Below are 20,198 nucleotides of genomic sequence, written 5' to 3'. Positions count from 1 at the left end.
TAACAATACAGTGTTGCGCCCGTGAACTTGTTGAGAGGGGAGATCTCCTGTGTTCTTAACCACAATAAGGATTGAAAACAAAAACTGGTGCTGGAATCCCCTGGTGTTCAGTGGTTAGGACTCCGTGCTTCCAGTGCAGGGGCATGGCTCTGATCCCTGGTTAGGGAACTAAGACCCTGCAAGTTTTGCAGTGTGGGGTATTATATATGTGATAAAGTGCTTCTTACGGATGTCTGGTCAATAACAGTTACCTGGTGCTCTTAATTATACAGTGCATACTGATTTCCGTTATATTGAAGTGTGAAAGAATCCATTCTAGAATCCCTAAAATATGGTGATTTTACTGTAATGTCATTGGGTATCATTATTTTACGTTTTTTCCTAGCCCAGTGAGATAGAAAATGTCATCCATATGAATTTTAACTTGGATTTTTGTTAATGAAGTTGAATATTTTTCCGTATTTGTAGTAGTATTTTAGTAACTATTAAGATCTTTAGTATTGAAATTAAGGGTGAGATGTTTCTCATTGTTTTCCAGTTTACAGGGTTTTTCCTCAGAGGCCACTTACTGTAGCTACTACTTGATTTTTTTTTCTTAATGTAGTTTAAAAAGTACTGCTCTTTGGAGCTGGCATTTATGACATGTGTAAAGCTAGTACTCTTGAACTTGTGCATTAGAATCACCAGGGAGCCTGTTGAAATGTGGCTTCTGAACTTTGTTGCAGAGTGATTTAGTGTGGAGTGAGGTAGCTATTCATAGCAAGCACCAGGTGATTACCATACTGCGGATCATTCTGAGAAGTGGTCGAAGGTTGAGGGGTAGTTATAGCTACAGATTGTCTGAGAACCTCTTTGATAATACTGGCTGAGAAATTTTAGGAGTAGAAAGCATGGTTAGAAAACCTAAGCTGCTTTTAATGTTAAGAAGTGAGGAATTTCAATTATTAAATGTGAGGGGTCCAGAATGTCTAGGTTTTTGAGAGGAATTACATGGTAAATCAGGATTGTTAAATGTTACGTGTAATTCCATCTTCTATAACAGTGTGAAAAAAGAAAAATCCAGATTAAGACAATTATTTTTATTGGTAATTGCTTCATTTCAAGGTTTTCTCAGTACCTCTGATGTCTGGAGTAAACAGGTTAGGCTAAAACAAGGTTTGATTACTTTGGCAGAATGATAAGTTCAAAGGAGGAAATGGTGTTCTTTTTTTTTTTTTTTGGTGTTCATTTTTATAGCTGTAGACTCTAAAACAGTGCATGGTATAGGTAGGCATTCAGAATAGTTGTTGAATGTATAAATATGCACAAGTTTACATATCAAATACCCTTAGGGAGTATGAATTTGCTTTGAATAACTTAAACTTGCCTACAGAAGTTGTTTCAATGGATCTTACATAGACTTTTTATTAATCCTGCTATGGATTTTTAATTGAGGTTCATTTATTGTTGAGGTTGTGGGAATAATCATTATATCATTTAGGTTCTTCCTATGTAAATTACATTTAAGATTTATGATTGATGTTATGAATATAGATTTTGAATTAAAAAGCATTATTATTTTCCTTTTAGGAGCTAACGGAGCAGTTTCATCAAGTTGAATCTCAGCTAAATAAACTAAATCATCATCTTACTGATATTTTTGCTGATGTGAAGACAAAAAGAAAACTTTTGGCATCTAATAAGCTGCATCAAGTGGAAAGAGAATTATATGTATATTTTTTAAAAGATGAAGATTATCTGAAAAATATTGTGGAGAATTTAGAAAACCAATCAAAGATTAAGACCACTGGTCTTGAAGACTGAAAATTGCCAAAAATGAAATCTTCACTGCATGTGCTTTGCATATTAGGAGAATACAGATAATAAACACCATGAAAATGTTAAGTTCTAGGTCAATGAACCATTTCATTTAATGAATTTTGAGTATTATATCAATTTGGTTTATTTCTTATGTGTTTGTTCAGAGTACCAGTGCTTTTTATAACTTGAGAATTTGCTTTGTGGCACTTATTCCTGGTAACCTTTTTTTAAAAAAAATTCATTTATATTCTAATAATTGCTTTACAGAATTTTGTTTTCTGTCAAACCTCAACATGAATCAGTTATAGGTTTACAGATATCCCCTCTGTTTTGAACCTCCCTCCCATCTCCCTCCCCATCCCACCCCTCTTGGTTGATACCGAGCCCCTGTTTGAGTTTCCTGAGACATGCAGCAAATTCCCGTTGGCCGTCTGTGTTACACACGGTAGTGTGAGTTTCCGTGTTACTCTCGCCATACGTCTCACCCTCTCCTCCCCTCCCCCCACGTCCATGAGTCTGTTCTCTATGTCTGTTTCTCCATTGCTGCCCTGCAAATAAATTCTTCAGTACCATTTTTCTAGATTCTGTATATATGCATTAGTATATGATATTTATCTTTCTCTTTCTGACTTACTTCACTCTGTATAATAGGCTCTAGGTTCATCCACCTCATTAGAACTGACTCAGATGTGTTCCTTTTTATGGCTGAGTACTGTTGCGTTGGGTGTATCTACTACTGCTGCTTTATCCATTCATCTGTCAGTGGACATCCAGGTTGCTAACATGTTCTAGTTACTGTATATGGAGCTGCAGTGAACACTGGGATACATGTGTCTCTTTCAATTTTGCTTTACTAGGGTATATGCCTAGGAGTGGGATTGCTGGGGCATATGGTGGTTTTATTTCTAGTTTTTTAAGGAATCTCCATATCATCTTCCATAGTGGCTGTATCAGTTTCCATTCCCACCAGCAACACAAGAGTGTTCCTTTTCTCTGCACCCTCTCCAGCATATATTGTTTGTAGACTTTTTGATGATGGCCATTCTGACTGGTGTGAGGGGATATCTCATTGTGGTTTTGATTTGCATTGCTTTAATAATGAGTGATGTTGAGCTCTTTTCATGTGTTTGTTAGCCATCTGTATGTCTTCTTTGCAGAAATGTGTTTTTAGGTCTTTTCCTATTTTTTTGATTGGGTTGTTTGTTTTTCTGGTATTGAGTTGTATGAGCCTCTTGTATATTTTGGAAATTAATCCTTTGTCAGTTGTTTCATTTGCTATTTTCTCCCATTCTGAGGGTTGTCTTTTCTTTCACCTTGCTTATAGTTTCTTTTGCTGTGCAAAAACTTTTTAGTTTAATCAGGTCCCACTTGTTTGCTATAGTTTTTATTTCCATTACTCTAGGAGGTGGGTCATAGAGGATCTTGCTTTGATTTATGTCATTGAGTGTTCTGCATGTATTTTCCTCTAAGAGTTTTATAGTTCTTATATTTAGATCGTTAATCCATTTTGAGTTGATCTTTGTGTATGGTGTTAGGAAGTGTTCTAATTTCATTCTTTCACATGTCGCTGTCCAGTTTTCCCAGCACCATTTTTTGAAGAGGCTGTCTTTGCCCCATTGTATATTCTTGCCTCCTTTGTCAAAAATAAGGTACCCGTAGGTGTGTGGGTTTATTTCTGGGCTTTCTGTCTTGTTCCATTGGTCTATATTTCTGTTTTTGTCCCAGTACCACACTATCGTGATGCCTGCAACTTTGTAGGATAACCTGAAGGTCAGGAAGGTTGCTTCCTCCAGCCCCAGTCTTCTTTCTCAAGACTGCTTTGGCTGTTCGAGGTCTTTTGTGTTTCCATGTGAATTGTGAAGTGTTTTGTTCTAGGTCTGTGAAAAATGCCATTGGTAATTTGATAGGGATCACATTGACTCTGTAGATTGTGTTTAGTAGTATAGTCATTTTCACAATATTGATTCTTTCTACCCAGGAACATGGAATGTCTCTCCCTCTGTTTATGTCGTCTTTCATTTCTTTCATCAGTGTCTTATAATTTTCTGTGTACAGTTCTTTTGTCTTTTTTTTTTTAAGCCCTCATAGAAGAACTGTATTGGAAAGCAGGGAAAACTACCAAGATATGAATGAAGACAAAAATAAAAAAAGCTCAGACATAACGTGCCTGAGCTTGGTGGAAGTGGAAGTGGAGCCCTTTGGGGGTTGGTAGTTAGTGACCTCTGTTTTCACTTTGTGGCGCTGCTGCTGCCACAGCTGTCGCCTCACTCATCCGACTCTGTGCGACCCCACAGACGGCAGCCCAACAGGCCCCTCCATCCCTGGGATTCTCCAGGCAAGAACACTGGAGTGGGTTGCCATCTCCTTCTCCGACGCATGCATGCATGCTAGGTTGCTTCAGTCATGTCTTGACTCTATGCGACGCTATGGACAGCAGCCCACCAGGCTCCTCTGTCCACAGGATTCTCTAGGCAAGAATACTGGAGTGGGTTGCCATTTCCTTCTCCACTTTTGTCTTCTTAGGTAAGTTTATTCCTAGATGTTTTATTCTTTCTGTTGTAATGGTGAATGGGATTGATTCCTTAATTTCTTTTTCTGATTTTTCATTGTCAATATATAGAAATGTGAATGATACCTGTGTATTGATTTTGTATCCTGTGACTTTGCTAAATTCACTGATTAGCTCTAGGACATTTCTGATAGTGTCTTTAGGGTTTTCTATGTACAGTATCATGTCATCTGCAAACAGCTTTACTTCTTTTCTGATCTGGATTCCTTTTATTTCTTTTTCTTCTCTGCTGTAGCTAGGACTTCCAGAACTATGTTGAATAATAGTGGTGAAAATTGGATACCCTAGTCTTCCTCCTGATCTTAGGGGGAATGCTTTCAGTTTTTCGCCATTGAGAATATTGTTTGTTGTAGGCTTATGATATATGGCCTTTACTATGTTGAGGTAGGTTCCTTCTGTGCCCATTTTTTGAAGAGTTTTAATCATAAATGGGTGCTGAATTTTGTTAAACGCTTTTTGTGCATCTATTGAGATTATCATATGGTTTTTATCTTTCAGTGTGTTAATATGGTATATCACATTGATTGATTTGCACATATTGAAGAATCCTTGCATCCCTGGAATAAACCCAACTTGAATATGGTGTATGAGCTTTTGAATTGCTAAAATTTTGTTGAGGATTTTGCATGTATGTTCATCAGTGTAATTGGCCTGTAGTTTTCTTTTTTTTCTTTGTCTGATTTTGGTATCAGGGTGATGGTGGTCTTGTAGAATGAGTTTGGAAGTATTCCTTCCACTGCAATTTTTTGGAAGAGTTTTAGAAGGATAGGCTTTAGCTATTCTCTACATGTTGATAGAATTCTCCTGTGAAGCCATCTGCTCCTGGGCTTTTGGTTTTGGGGGAGATTTTTGATCACAGCTTCAACTTCAGTGCTTGTCATTGGGTGGTTCATAATTTCTATTTCTTCTTGGTTCAGTCTTGGAAGATTGAACTTTTCTAAGAATCTGTCCATTTTGTCCATTTTATTGCCATATAGTTGTTCATAATAGTCTCTTATAATCCTTTGTATTTTTCCATTGTCTATCGTAGCCTCTCCTTTTTCATTTCTAATTTTGTTGACTTGATTCTTCTCTTTTTTCCTCGACGAGTCTGGCTAAAGGTTTGTCAGTTTTGTTTATCTTCTCAAAGAACCAGCTTTTAGTTTTATTAATATTTAATGCTGTTTCTTTCATTTCTTTTTCATTTATTTCTGCTCTGATCTTCATGATTTCTTTCTTTCTGCTAACTTGGGGGGTTTTTTTGTTCTTTTTCCAATTGTTTTAGGTGTTAATTTAGGTTGTCTATTCAAGATTTTTCTTGTTTCTTGAGGGAGGATTGTATTGCTATAAACTTCCTTCTTAGAACTGCTTTTGCTGCATCCCAAAGGTTTTGATTTGTCATGTTTTCATTGTCATTTTTTTCTAGAAATTTTTTGATTTCCCTTTTGATTGCTTCAGTAACCTGTTGGTTATTTATAAATATACTGTTTCATCTGCATGTGTTTGTGTTTTTTACAGTTTTTTTCTTGTAATTGATACCTAGTCTCATGGCGTTGTGGCCGGAAAAGATGCTTGATACAATTTCAGTTTTCTTAAATTTACTGAGGTTTGATTTGTGACCCAAGATGTGGTCTATCCTGGAGAATGTTCCATGTGCACTTAAGAAGAAGGTGTATTCTCCTGCATTTGGATGGAATGTCCTGAAGATTTCAGTGAGATCCGTCTCATCTGATATATCATTTAGGATTTGTGTTTCCTTATTAATTTTCTGTTTTGATGATCTGTGCATTGGTGTGAGTGGGGTGTTAAAGTCTCCTACCATTACTGGGTTCCTGTCAGTTTCTCCCTTTATGTCTGTTAGTGTTTGTCTTATGTATTGAGGTGCTCCTATGTTGGGTGCATGGTTACAATTGTTATGTCTTCCTCTTGGATTGATCCCTTGATCATTATGTAGTATCCTTCCTTATCTCTTGTAATATTTTTTATTTTAAGGTCTGTTTTGTCTGATATGAGGATTGCTTCTTCAGCTTTCTTTTGCTTTGCATTTGCATGGAATGTGTTTTTCCCTCCTCTCACTTTGAGTCTGTATATGTCTAGGTCTGAAGTGGGTGTCTTGTAGATAGCATATATATTTTTGTATGCATTCTGCCAGTCTGTGTCTTTTGGTTGGAGCATTTAATCTGTTTACATTTAAAGTAGTTATTGATTTACATGTTCCTATTGCCATTTTCTTAATTGTTTGGGGTTTGATTTTGTAGATCTTTTTCTTATAGTTTCTTATATTTCTTGACTCTATAAGTCCCATTAACATTTGTTGTAAAGCTGGTTTGGTAGTACTGAATTCTCTTAACTTTTGCTTGTCTGAAAAGCTTTTGATTTCTCCATCAATTTTGAATGAGATCCTTGCCGGGTACAGCAATCTTGGTTGTAGATTTTTCCCTTTCAGTACTTTAAATATATCCTGCCATTCCCTTCTGGCCTGCAGAGTTTCTGCTGAAAGATCAGCTGTTAATCCTATGGGGTTTCCATTGTATGTTGCTTGTTGCTTTTTCCTTGCTGCTTTTAATATTGTTTCTTTGTGTGTTTAATCTTAGTTTGATTAGTATGTGTCTTGGCATGTTTCTCCTTGGGTTTAGCCTGTATGGGACTCTTTGTGCCTCTTGGACTTGATTGACTATTTCCTTTTCCAGTTGGGGAAATTTTCAACTATAATCCCTTCAAAAATTTTCTCATACCATTTCTTTTTCTTTTCTTCTGGGATCCCTATAATTTGAATGTTGGTGCATTTGATATTGTCCCAGAGGTCTCTGAGACTGTCCTCAGTTCTTTTCATTCTTTTTACTTTATTCTGCTCTTCAGAAGTTATTTCCACCATTTTGTATTCCAGCTCCCTGATCCGTTCTTCTGCTTCATGGATTCTGCTATTGATTCCTTCCAGAGTATTTTTTATTTCAGTAATTGTCTTGTTTGTATGTTTATTCTTTAATTCTTCTAAGTCTTTGTTAATTGATTCTTGCATTTTCTCCATTCTGTTTTCAAGGTTTTTGATCATCTTTACTATCATTCTGAATTCTTTTTCAGGTAGTCTGCCGATTTCCTCTTCATTTATTTGGACTTAGGTGTTTCTAGCTTGTTCCTTCATTTGTGCAGTGTTTCTCTGCCTTTTCATTATTTTTTTTTTTAAACTTACTGTGTATGAGGTCTCCTTTTCCCAGGCTTCAAGGTTGAATTCTTTGTTCCTTTTGGTTTCTGCCCTGCCAAGGTTGGTGCAGTGGTTTGTGTAAGCTCCAGACAGGGTGAGATTTGTGCTGAGATTTTTTAATTTTTCCTGTGATGGCCAAGGTCGAGTGAGGTGGTAATCCTGTCTGCTGGTGATTAGGTTTGTATTTTTGTTTTCTTTGTTGTTTGGATGAGGCATCCTTCAGGGTGCTACTGGTGGTTGGGTAATGTTGGGTCTTGTATTCAAGTGGTTTCCTCTGTGGGAGTTTTCACTATTTGATATTCCCTAGGGTTAGTTCTCTGGTAGTCTACAGTCTTGGAGTCAGTACTTCCACTCCAAAGGCTCAGGGCTTGATCTCTGGTCAGGAATGAAGATTCCACAAGTGGTTTGTTATGGTATGAGGTGAGATTAAAACAAGTACCCAAAAACCAGAAACCAAAGATGAACCCCAGACAAAGACGGCAGTTACAAAATCAGGCCAATAATAATATAAAATAATGAAATACACACATACACACTTATAAGCAAAATCAAAACAGTCCAACAAAGATAAAGTACAATAGATTGACCTGGCGAACAAAGGAAACCTAAAGTTAATCTACTAGTTAAGAACAAAACTAACTAAAACACAAACTGGAAAACAAAACTAAAGCAAGGTGCCAAGTAGGGAATAAAGCAATGAAAACAAAACTCACAAATATGTTGAGAGGAAAGGAAAGAAAAAAAGATATGCAAAGTTAAATAGAGGTAGATAAGATTTATATACATTAATGATTAACTGCAAGGGGGAAAGAACAGTAGGAAGAGCTAACAAAGGAATAAATGTAGAAAAAGTAATAGGTTTTAAAAAATTGAAAAAAAAGAAAAAACTACAGAACTGCAAAAGCCCAATGTAGAGGCAGAGGTTTATAGCAACAATAAAAAGTTGATTAAAAAAAAAACTAAAGAGCTTATTAGACTTCACAGTGCCAATAACAACTACATTGGGGGCGGGGCGAGGGGAGAAGGAAAAAAAATCGAAACTGCAGAACAAGTGAAAACATCATAAAAACTGTTTTTCTCAAGTCACGGCTGTCAGGGTCCTTCCCCTCGCTGGGAGTCACAGCCCACCTCCCCTCACTAGGGTGCCCTCCAGCACTGCTCGTCTCTCGACCTGCTGAGGGAGCAGCTCAGATTCCAGTCTGGTCCTGCTTCTGTGTGTGCTTGCCTCTGTGTCCACAGCTCTCATAACCAGCGTGTTTTCTTTTGTGGGAGCTCTTAGTGCTCTTTTGTATATTCCATAGACAGTCTGCCTAGTGGATCGTGTGGATTTAATCTGCAACTTGAAATAGCTGGTGGGAAGGTTTTGGTTCTTCTTCCTTAGCTACACTGCCCCTGGATTTCAATTGTGATTTTATTTCCACCTCTGCAGGTGGGTCATCCACTGGGGTTTGCTCCTGAGGCTGCCCTGGAGGACTTGGGTCTGCCCCAGCAAGGGCCAAGTGTGGAGGTGGTGCGGCTGCTTGGGTTGCAGGGGTTCTAGCAGCACCAGGTACCCGGGAGTTGGCAGCTAGGGCAACAGGAAATACGGTGCTCTAGGAGGGTATGGCAGCCAGTATTGGCCGATACACTCCAGTATTCTTGCCTGGAGAACTCCCCTGACAGGCTTGGTAGGCCACAGTCCACAGGATAACAAAAAGAGTTGGATACAACAAGTGATCCCACATGCATAGACGCAAGACCTTTTTTTGCCTTTGGCAGCTCTGCCCCAGTGAGGGTTGATTGTGAAGGTGGTGCAGGGGACCCTGGCAGCCCCAAGTGTGCAGGGACACGGACTGCCTCAGCCACAGCAGTTATGGCCACATCAGAGTCTTTTTCAATCCTCTGGTAGCTGGCAATCAGAAGTCCTCTTTGGGTAGTCCTTCTCCATAGCTCCGCCTGTTCAGGCACTTAGAGGGCTCCCTTACCTAGGGTAAAGGTAGAGGAACCAGAGATCAAATTGCCAACATCTGCTGGATCATTGAAAAAGAAACAGAATTCCAGAAAAACATCTGCTTTATTGTTTATGTCAAAGCCTTTGACTGTGTAGATCACAATAAACTGTGAAAAATTCTTTTAAGAGATGGGAATACCAGACCATCTTACCTGCCTCCTGAGAAATCTGTATGCAGGTCAAGAAGCAACAGTTAGAACTGGATATGGAACAACAGACTGGTTCCAAATTGGGAAAGGAGTACATCAAGGCTGTATATATTGTCACCCTGCTTAACTTATATGCAGAATACATTATGCAAAATGCCGGATTGGATGAAGCACAAGCCGGAATCAAGATTGCCGGGAGAAATATCAATAACCTCAGATATGCAGATGATACCACCCTTATGGCAGAAAGTAAAGAACTAAAGGGCCACTTAATGAGGGTGAAAGAGGAGAGTGAAAAAGTTAGCTTAAAGCTCAACGTTCAGAAAACTTAAGATCATGGCATCTGGTTCCATCACTTCATGGCAAATAGATGGGGAAACAATGGAAAGAGTGACTTAATTTTCTTGGGCTCCAAAGTCACTGCTGATGATGACTTCAGCCATCTGAAGTCTAAAAGATGATTGCTCCTTGGAAGAAAAGCTATGATCAACTTAGACAGCATATTAAAAAGCACAGACATTACTTTGCCAACAAAGGTCCATCTAGTCAAAGCTATGGTTTTTCCAGTAATCATGTATGGATGTGAGAGTAGGACTGTAAAGAAAGCTGAGCACCGAAGAATTGATGCCTTTGAACTGTGGTGTTGGAGAAGACTCTTGAGAGTCCCTTGGAGATCCAAGCAGTCCATCCTAAAGGAAATCAGTCCTGAATATTCATTGGGAGGACTGATGCTGAAGCTCCAATACTTTGGCCACTTGATGGAAAGAACTGACTCCTTAGAAAAGACCCTGATGGTGGGGAAGATTGAAGGCAGTAGGAGAAGGGGATGACAGAAGATGAGATGGGTGGATCGCATCAGCGACTCAATGGATATGAGTTTGATCAAGCTCTGGGAGTTGGTGATGGACAGTAAAGCCTGGTGTGCTGCAGTCCATGGGAATGCAAGGAGTTGGACATGACTGAGCGACTGAACTGAACTGAGGGATTCAACGTTTCTGCAGGACAAATCTCAGCAGTGCTTTGACGTCAGTGTGACTAAATATATCATGACTGACTTTCAAATGAAATTTCAAAATTCTGTGAAAATGATTGCTCAGATGATGTATAACACTTTTAATTTCTTAGGCATGTAAATACTTAGTTGGATTGTATTGGTTGGGATATAAGTGTGGTATTTGGACAAATAGAAGTTATTTTAGGAGTTGAGGTAAAATAATTTGAAGTAACCTATTTATCAGTTATTACATCAAACGCTTCTTGATGGCCTGCTTTATATGTGGCCTGTGTTACATACTAAGTAAGCTTTATGGAGGCAAGAGAAGATTGAGACGCTACTTTCAAGAAATATTACTGCTCCAAGAATGTGTTACCTGCTTGTTATTGTGGAATGCCTATCTAACAACTATACATTTTAAGTGGTCCTATAGAGGTTTTTTTTTAGGTATAACTGTCAGAAAATGGGTATGTTTAGGTGACAGATAGGCCTTGACAGTTAATTCGTCGAAAAAGTATGTTTTGCCTGTTACTATATTTGTATGTCATTTAACATTTTGTATTAAGTATATCTTAATATGCTTGAAAAATCTGTAGCAATAAATTTCCTGTAAGACTTTGCTATTCACTCCTCACAAGTGACCTTTTTTGGTTCCTTTTTTTCCCCTCTGCCCTACCTTGGAATCAAGAATTTACTTGAAATTTTTCTTCTCTTCAGTAATGCAGAAAAGTGTCACCTGCTTTTCCAATTCATGGAACAGCAAAGTCTGTTTAGATTAGTGCCAGATACATTAGATGTATGACCAGCCACTTGGTGACGTGGACTGCCCCTTCTAGAGCTTCACCCACTGAGCCCAGAGGGCCAGTGTAGTTGAGCAGTGAAAGGATGTCTGGTTATGTGTCTGTCTTAATAACTCAAGTCAGTTAAAAGCAATTTTTATGTTGCTAGATTTGTATGTTTGAAGACTGTAACAGCGGTTTGTTTCAAACCTCAGGAAGTAGGAAATATTTGAATAGGTTGCTTGCTTCAAATTTGGTTAACTAGGAAATACCGATACATTCCTACCATATGGTATTAGCATAATACCCAATAGAGCCTCTGAATGTTTTGATTTCTTCTTAACTATCCTATCTGTATTATGAGGACGATTGATACCTATTTGTTATAGTGGTGAATATAGTAATTTTTATGAATGTCTCTACATAAAAATTTTTACATGACTTATTTTGAAGTCTCAAAATTAATATATGGGTATTATGTTTATCTTATGCTTAGGATTTTATGAAAATGGAAAATTATGAGGCATTTGTAGGCTTTGACCTCTGTAAGATACCACTCTCCAGTGTTGCACAGAAGATTATGTCTGCTATGCATTCAGGTGATTTAGTGGAATCTGAGAATTGGAGAGAGAGTGAAAAGAGTGAGTAATTTTTATGAACTTTCATGTTTTTTGTTACCTTGAATTATTCTTAAGACTAAGTTTTGAAAATCATTGACCTTAAAAATAAAACTCTACTAGCAAAAATGAGTTTGTTCGGGAATAGCAGTTTTGGACAAATATGCTATACAAGGGCCAAAGGCAGGTCTAACAGAGGAGAGGCACCTTATTTTATGGAGAGAAAAGTGGGTGTTGGGAGGGGTTGTCCTGAACCAAAGTCCACTGGAGCAAAGGGAGAGTTCAGAGTGGGAATGGTGTCTGTCTGAGTTCCTGGGGTGTGGATTCCTTGTAGCAGATGCCAGGCACACGTTTTCCTGTGGGGACCTGTGATCGATTCTTCCTGCGACTGATTTTTAGTGGTACTGCGCGAGAGCTCCCCCTTCTGGCCTCCTGACTCCATTTTAGCGAAAGTGAAAGTCGCTCAGTTGTGTCTGACTCTTTGCAACCCCATGGACTACACAGCCCATGGGATTCTCAGGCCAGAATCCTGGAGTGGGTGGCCCTCCCCTTCTCCAGGGGATCCTCCCAACCCAGGGGTTGAACCCAGGCCTCCCGCACTGCAGGCAGATTCTTTACCAGCTCAGCTATGAGGGGAGCCCCCATTTTAGTTCCTCCTTATTAATTTTCAGAAAATGAAATGTAGCAGAGTGTTGTGTAGATCTTCGTGTTGTGTAAGGAAGTTTCTGCTACAAACGAAGGGAGCCTGGCTCCACCTTGCTTTACGCTCATTCCGTGATGACTGAGCTTCTGCTCCCTGAATTCTACATTTTCTTAGCCCTTACTGCTTTGAAAATGTAACACACTCTCCCTTGTTTCAGGCATTTCTGCCAGACATTCCCTTAAAATCTGGACCAGATGTTCAAGTCAGCTCGAAAGAGAGGGGCTCTTTCATAGTGCCCGTCTAAGTGTTGCTTTGCCCTTAGCTCTTGGGTCATTGAACCTGTATTTGCTTGTAGTTCGTGGTAGAGAAGAGAAGTGTTCTTGACAGTATGTATATTATACCCCTGAATAGATAGGACTGGGTGTTCACTGGAAGGACTGATGCTGAAGCTGAAACTCCAGTACTTTGGCCACCTGATGCGAAGAGCTGACTCATTTGAAAAGACCCTGATGCTGGGAAAGATTGAGGGTGAGAGGAGAAGGGGACAACAGAGGATGAGATGGTTGGGTGGTATCACTGACTCGATGGACATGGGTTTTGGGTGAACTCCGGGAGTTGGTGATGGACAGGTAGGCCTGGCATGCTGCGGTTTATGGGGTTGCAAAGAGTTGGACACGACTGAGCGACTGAACTGAACTGATAGATGCATATACACTCCTAAGTCGGCAAAGATCAGTGGATCTGTGTGTATGTGTTTATGATGTGATACAAAGGGAAAGCAGTGGCGTGTCCTCACAAGTGTGACTGAAGTGGTTGGAATACCAGGGGTTTTGGTTTCGTTTTTAATAACAAAGCAGTTTTTATTTAAAGTCGTAAGTATGGGCCAATAATTTGTTTTTTCCTTCTACGGAGTAGGTAATAAGTGAGTGAGATATAATTAATTTCATGGAGATGAAATAATTGAGATATATTGACAAACAGTGCAAAAGCTGTTATAAGTGTAGTTTGTTGATTAAGATGTGGTAACGCTTAACATCTCCACCTGTGGATAGCCATGCGTCTGTTGCCCGTCTTACAGAAGTCACTAGTGAACTGGTAAGGATTTGGGGGTGTGGACTACGTTCCTGGCAACTGATAGTGTTTTAGGGGGACTGTTGGTGCTCGGGAAATAACGAAAGCTAACATCAAACATCAGAGAGACAGCTTTCTCCTTTACTCTGTATACGTGCTTTCCAAAATGAAAAAGTAGTGTGCGCCTGACAGAACTTGAAATACACCTTCCTTCAAAGACTGGTAAGAATAATAAAATGCCTCTGGAAGCTATAATGTGAGTCTCTGTTGAGAAAAATTTATCACAGTCAGCCCATCTCATGAACTGTCTTGTCATGCTCTTAAAATACCTTGCTAAATCCAAGTTTTCATAAATTTACTGAGACGATAAGGTATTACTTTTCTGTCAGGTGTTCTTGGATTTGGAAAAAGAGTTGAATTTTTACAGAAACTCTGTATCTGTTGCTGTGTGACACTTCCTGTGAACTCAGCGACTTAGCACGCACTTGTTATCTCATAGGTCCTGTGGGTCGGGAGCCTGAGCGCAGCTTAGCTGGGTCCTCTGCGGGGCTCCTATGCAGGTGTCAGTCAGGGCTGGAGGCTCGTCTGAGGCTTGAAATGGGCAGGTATTTGCTTGTAAGTTCACACAGTTGTAGGCTCTTGGACTGAGGGTCTGTCTCAGTTTCTTGGTGACTATTGGCTAGAAGCCACCCTCGGTTCATTTCCACATGGTTCTCTCCTCAGGCAGCTTTACATTATGGCAGCTTACTATTTCAAAGGCTGCAAGAGAGTGACATTACAGTCTTAGGTAAGGTAATCACAAACATTCTGTCACTGTTGCTGTATTCTTTTGGTTAGAAGTAGGTCCACCCACACTCAAGGGGTTACACAAGGGCGTGAATACTGGACGACAGGAGTCACGGGACCACCTTAGAGTCTGTCTGCCCGAGTCCCACCAGTTTTATTCTTATTTGATGTAAATCTGAAAGTTGGATTGCTAATGGGTTATTGATGATTGATGCTGAACCTCAGTTGATTCCTGGACTCTTGCCACATGCTGAGCTGTTATGTCAAATCTTTCTCCTTTATAAGTAAAATACTGTAAATCAGCATTTCATTTCTGAATGCCCATCTCATACCAAATAAATATCACAATTGAACTCAGAAATCAATGGAGATAAACTATTAACATTTGCTTTTACAAAATTATGTTAAGTAAAACCAAACAGTGTTATATGTCACTTTGGGGTCTAATTTTCTCATCTGCTAGACCAACTAAGGTATACACGTCCAGTAAAGATTGGACTGTGTATATCCTCTTGCAACAAAGTTAGTCTTTCTTTAAAACCCTTTGTGGTGAGAAAACAAAAGATGCAAAAACTTAAAATACAGCTTAATGAATTAATATAAAGAGAACATCATATAACTACTACTTACTTTGCCAACATCTCAAAATTTCCTTCTGAATTAAAATTCTCTTCCTGCTCAAAGGTAACCATTCTCATGGTAACCATTACTCATCCACCACACCAGAGTCTGTCCTTCTTTTCAGAAGCATGCCATCAGATGACGTGGCTCGGTATCCTTGCAGTCAGGTGTGGCCAAGTAGCAGCTTCCTGTCTGTAGGGGGCGCCGTTGCCAGGGTAGGCCTGAAGACATCTGACTTGCTTCCCAGCTGGCCTCTTTCCTTTCCTCCAGTTGGAACCTGAAACGACTCCATTCCATCCTGCAAGTGACAAGCGTCCTAGAGGACTATGGACCAGCATGCGGGAGGGACCCCAAGTCCAGAGTGTCTTCATGAGACAACTGCTCCACCAACTGAGACCACTGACCTCAGAACAGGAGAGAAAAATATACTTGTTGTTAGGCCATTGTATTGGTGGGTCTTCTGTGACTGTGGCTGAGCTTCTTACTGCAACTCATACCTTTAAACTAGATGCAAAACTGAGTTCACCTGACTTAAATTTGGCTTCCCTGGTGACTTGGACAGTAAAGAACCTGCCTGCAATGAGGGAGTCCTCGGTTCAGTCCCTGGGTTGGGAAAATCCCCTGGGGAAGGAAATAGCAATCCTTTCCAGTATCCTTGTCTAGAGAGTTCTATGGACAGCCTGGTGGGAAACAGATCACAAAGAATCAGACACGACTGAGCAAGACTTAAATTTACTTAAATTTATGCAGGTCAAGAAGCAACAGTTAGAACTGGACATGGAACAACAGACTGGTTCCAGATTGGGAAAGGAGTACGTCAAGGCTGTATATTGTCACCCTGCTTTTTAACTTATATGCAGAGTACATCATGCAAAATGCCAGTCTGGATGAAGCACAAGCTGGAATCAAGATTGTGGGAGAAATATCAATAACCTCAGATATGCAGATGATACCACCCTTATGGCAGAAAGCGAAGAGGAGCTAAAGAGCCTCTTGATGAAAGTGAAAGAGGAGAGTGAAAAAGTTGGCTTAAAACTCAACATTCAAAAAACTAAGAAAAAAAAACAAAAAAAAACCAAACCAAAAAAAACTAAGGTCATTGCATCCACTCCCATCACTTCATGGCAAATAGATGGGGAAACAGTGGAAACAGTGGCTGACTTTATTTTCTTGGGCTCCAAAATCACTGCAGATGGTGACTGTGGCCATGAAATTAAAAGACACATGCTCCTTGGAAGAAAAGCTATGACCAACCTAGACAGCATATTAAACAGCAGAGACATTACTTTGCCAACAAAGGTCCGTCTAGTCAAAGCTATGGTTTTTCCAATAGTTATATATGGATGTGAGAGTTGGCCTATAAAGAAAGCTGAGTGCCGAAGAATTGATGCTTTTGAACTGTGATGTTGGAGAAGACTCTTGAGAGTCCCTTGGACTACAAGGAGATCGAGCCAGTCAATCCTAAAGGAGATCAGTCCTGAATATTCATTGGAAGGACTGTTCCTGATGCTGAAGCTCCAGTACTTTGGCCACCTGATGCAAAGAATTGACTCATTGGAAAGACCCTGATGGTGGGAAAGATTGAAGGCAGGAGGAGAAGGGGATGACAGGATGAGATGGCTGGATGACATCACTGACTCAATGGACATGAGTTTGAGCAAGCTCTGGGAATTGGTGATGGACAGGGAGGCTTGGCGTGCTACAGTCCATGGGGTCGCAAAGAGTCAGACATGACTGAGCGACTGAACTCAGCTGAACAAATTAATACAAGTTTAAGACTCCGCAACCCAAATATTTGTCAAAATCCAATTCATTAATGTGAAGTGTGTCTTTATTTCCACCAACTAGTGGAAATCTTTGCAGTTTCAAGGACAGATAACATAAAGCTAAATGACAAAATAGATATTTTTATTATTATTTCATTCTGGTCAAGAATATGGATAAACATTATTTTTATTTCTATTAAATAAATATAAAATCCTTATGTCCAGTCACTTAGTATACCTGCTAGGTATTGGGTTCCAGTTCCCACTGCCCTAATTCAAGCCTTCACTCCTTCTTGCTTGAAAATTTGCGGTACTTCCCTAATTGATGTTAGCTGTCAGTTTATTGCCACTGTTGACTTGCCTTTGTGCTGTTGCTGGGATTATCTCAGATCTTGTCCTTGTTCTTTGCAGAGTTTGTCTGTAGAAACATACCCCTGCAGGACAGCCTGGCCATTGTCAGCCCTTTAAGTCTTAAGTCTCATCACTTTCCCTCTCTTTATGCCCCATTCAGATTTTTTAATTAATTTATTTTATAGTAGGTTCTTGTTGATTATCTGTTTTAAGTATAGCAGTATGTACATGTCATTCCCAAACTCCCAGTCTATCCCTCCACTCCGCCACCTTTCCGCCACCCCTGTACCCAGGGCAGTCTACAGACTCAATACAATCCCTATCAATTACCATTTTTCACAGAACTAGATGAAAAAAATCTTAAAAGTTTATATGGAGACACAAAAGACCCTGAATAGCCAAAGCAGTCTTGAGAAAGAAAAATAACTGGAGGAATCAGGCTCCCTGACTTCAGACTATACTATAAAGCCACAGTAATCAAAACAGGATGGTACTGGCTCAAGAACAGAAATACTGATCAAAGGAACATGATAGAAACTAGCCAAGAAATAAACCCATGCACCTGTGGTCTGTTAATCTGTGATAAAGGAGACAATGCTATGCAATAGAGGAAGGACAGTGTCTTCAATAAATGGGAAAACTGGACAACTATAAGTTAAAGAAACTAGAACATTTTTTAATACCATACACAGAAATAAACTCAAATGGAAGTAAAGACCTAAATGTAAGCCTGGATCCTATAAAACTTAGAGGAAAAAAGGCAGGACACTGACATAAATTGCAGCAATATCTTTATGAATCCATCTGCTAAAGTCATGGAAGTAAAAACCAAAATAAACAAATGGGACCTAGTTAAATGCAAAAGCTTTTGCACAGCAAAGGAACCATAAACAAAGACAGCTGGGACTTCCCTGTTGGTCCAGTGGTTAAGACACTGCACCGCCAATACAGGGGTGCAGTTTCAATCCCTGGTTGGGTTGGAGAACTAAGAGTCCACAAGTTGTAAGGCATGGCCAAAAGACAAAACACACAAAATCCCACAAAATGGGGGAAAATATTTCGCAAGTGACGCGACTGACAAGGGATTAGTCTGCACTCAGATTTAACTCCAGTTTCCAAAACCAGTGTTTCCTGGCTTTATCCGCTACTTAACTGTTTCTTTCACTTCTTCATATACATCTCTTGAGTAGTGTGATGATTGCATTTTACAAGGTTGTGCTCAAATGACACTTCGTTACCAGAATGCCTTATTGGAAGTAAACTGCATTGATTCATCTGCAACTCAGAGAATTTTCTGTGCTGTAGTTTTTGGTTATTTGCATAATGCTTTTAACTTTTGATATATTTTGTGCTCTTTCAGGTCAATTCAGTCACTCAGTCGTGTCCAACTCTTTGCGACCCCATGAACCACAGTGAGTCAGGCCTCCCTGTCCATCACCAACTCCTGGAGTTGACCCAAACCCATGTCCATTGAGTCGGTGATGCCATCCAACCATCTCATCCTCTGTCGTCCCCTTCTCCTCCTGCCCTCAATTCCTCCCAGCATCAGGGTCTTTTCAAATGAGTCAGCTCTTCGCATCAGGTGGCCAAAGTATTGGAGTTTCAGCTTCAACATTAGTCCTTCCAATGAATATTCAGGACTGATCTCCTTTAGGATGGACTGGTTGGAGCTCCTTGTAGTCCAAGGGACTCTCAAGAGTCTTCTCCAACACCACATTTCAAAAGCATCAATTCTTTAGCACTCAGTTTTCTTTATAGTCCAGCTCTCACATCCATACATGACTACTGGAAAATTGCGCTCTTTGGAGGCAGGCAAATGTAGTCTCATCTTTGAGGCTATGACAGGTGGTCTGATCTGTAAATTCAACTCTTACTGATTTATAAGAGCTTTCAAAAAACATAATACATGTATGAAAGACTTAACTATTTTTGTATTTACGTTGTATTTTCCTCAGTGTTTTGGGGGGTCTTTTTTGTTGTTTGTAATAGTTTAGAAAAAGTTGTTTTTTTTTAACAGAAAAACCGAAAACAAAGCCCATAATCCCACATTAAAAAAAATTTCTTTTACATATTTATACACATTCATAGTGAAAGGGTTTATAGGTACATTGTTTTCTTAATTCAGGCTTTTTCTTTGTTTGATAAACCAATCTCCCCTTATCACTACCCCATGTTAATAACTTAGCTTATGCCTTTTATGTTTTTGTTCATCCGTTTCTATGACTCTGAACTCGCAATGCAGGGGCCTGGCTTTGAGCCTTGGTCAGAGAAGTGTATCTCACATGCCACAACCATGAGTTCACTTGCTACAGCTAAAGATTCCGCAGGCTGCAGTGAAGATCAGAGACCCTGAGTGCTGCAGCTAAGGCCCGACGCAGCAAAATAAGGGACCCACTGCACACACACAAGAAGCTGTAGCTGAAACAGGGCTGGCAGCGGTGCAGTGACGCTTTTCCTCGGGCGCCTGGTTGGGTATATCAGTGGAAGCAGCTGTCCAGGCTGCTGGGCAGCCTGTGTGTCTGAGAAGTATAGGGCAGGGGAAGAGAATGGCCTAGTGGCCGTGACTGTGTGCCTTGGGAACAGACAGAGGCTAGGGTGATGCCTCAGCAACCAAAGGTGAAACGGGACAGAGGCTCACCTGCCAGCCTGTGAAGAGGCCCCCTGCGGTCCCAGGCCCGTGCCCAGTCATGCAGGGAGAGCTCCAGAGCCGGCTGGGCTCTCAGCCCAGGCAGGCGTTCTGCCTCAAGGTCAGGGCCGTGATCAGGAAGAGGGCCCTGACCCTAGGGGCACGGTGGGGACGTCTGGATTCAAATCGTGAGTCCCAGGTGCCTCCGGGACCTGCTGAAGAAGCTGCTCCTCTGTCAAAGGCCAGCCCCGCCTC

General features: G+C 40.2%; 1 protein-coding gene across 3 annotated transcripts in view; it reads left to right on the top strand.

The window, feature by feature from the left end:
• Positions 1–20,198, top strand: part of HAUS3 (HAUS augmin like complex subunit 3) — an 85,045-nt gene that overhangs the window by 11,455 nt on the left and 53,392 nt on the right. For 2 of the 3 annotated variants that reach the window (XM_065914726.1, XM_065914727.1), the window contains exon 3: positions 11,959–12,103. In XM_065914726.1, the coding sequence (XP_065770798.1) occupies positions 11,965–12,103 (139 nt within the window). In that variant the 5' untranslated portion in view covers positions 11,959–11,964. Of the gene's footprint in view, positions 1–1,569; positions 2,057–11,958; positions 12,104–20,198 lie in introns of those variants that run through there. The other variant, XM_065914725.1, reaches the window with a different exon arrangement.

This window comes from Muntiacus reevesi, chromosome 22, assembly GCF_963930625.1.
Source record: "Muntiacus reevesi chromosome 22, mMunRee1.1, whole genome shotgun sequence".
NCBI lineage: Eukaryota > Metazoa > Chordata > Mammalia > Artiodactyla > Cervidae > Muntiacus > Muntiacus reevesi.
The sequence above is the reverse complement of the archived record's forward strand: the minus strand, read 5'-3'. Positions and strand labels throughout refer to the sequence as shown.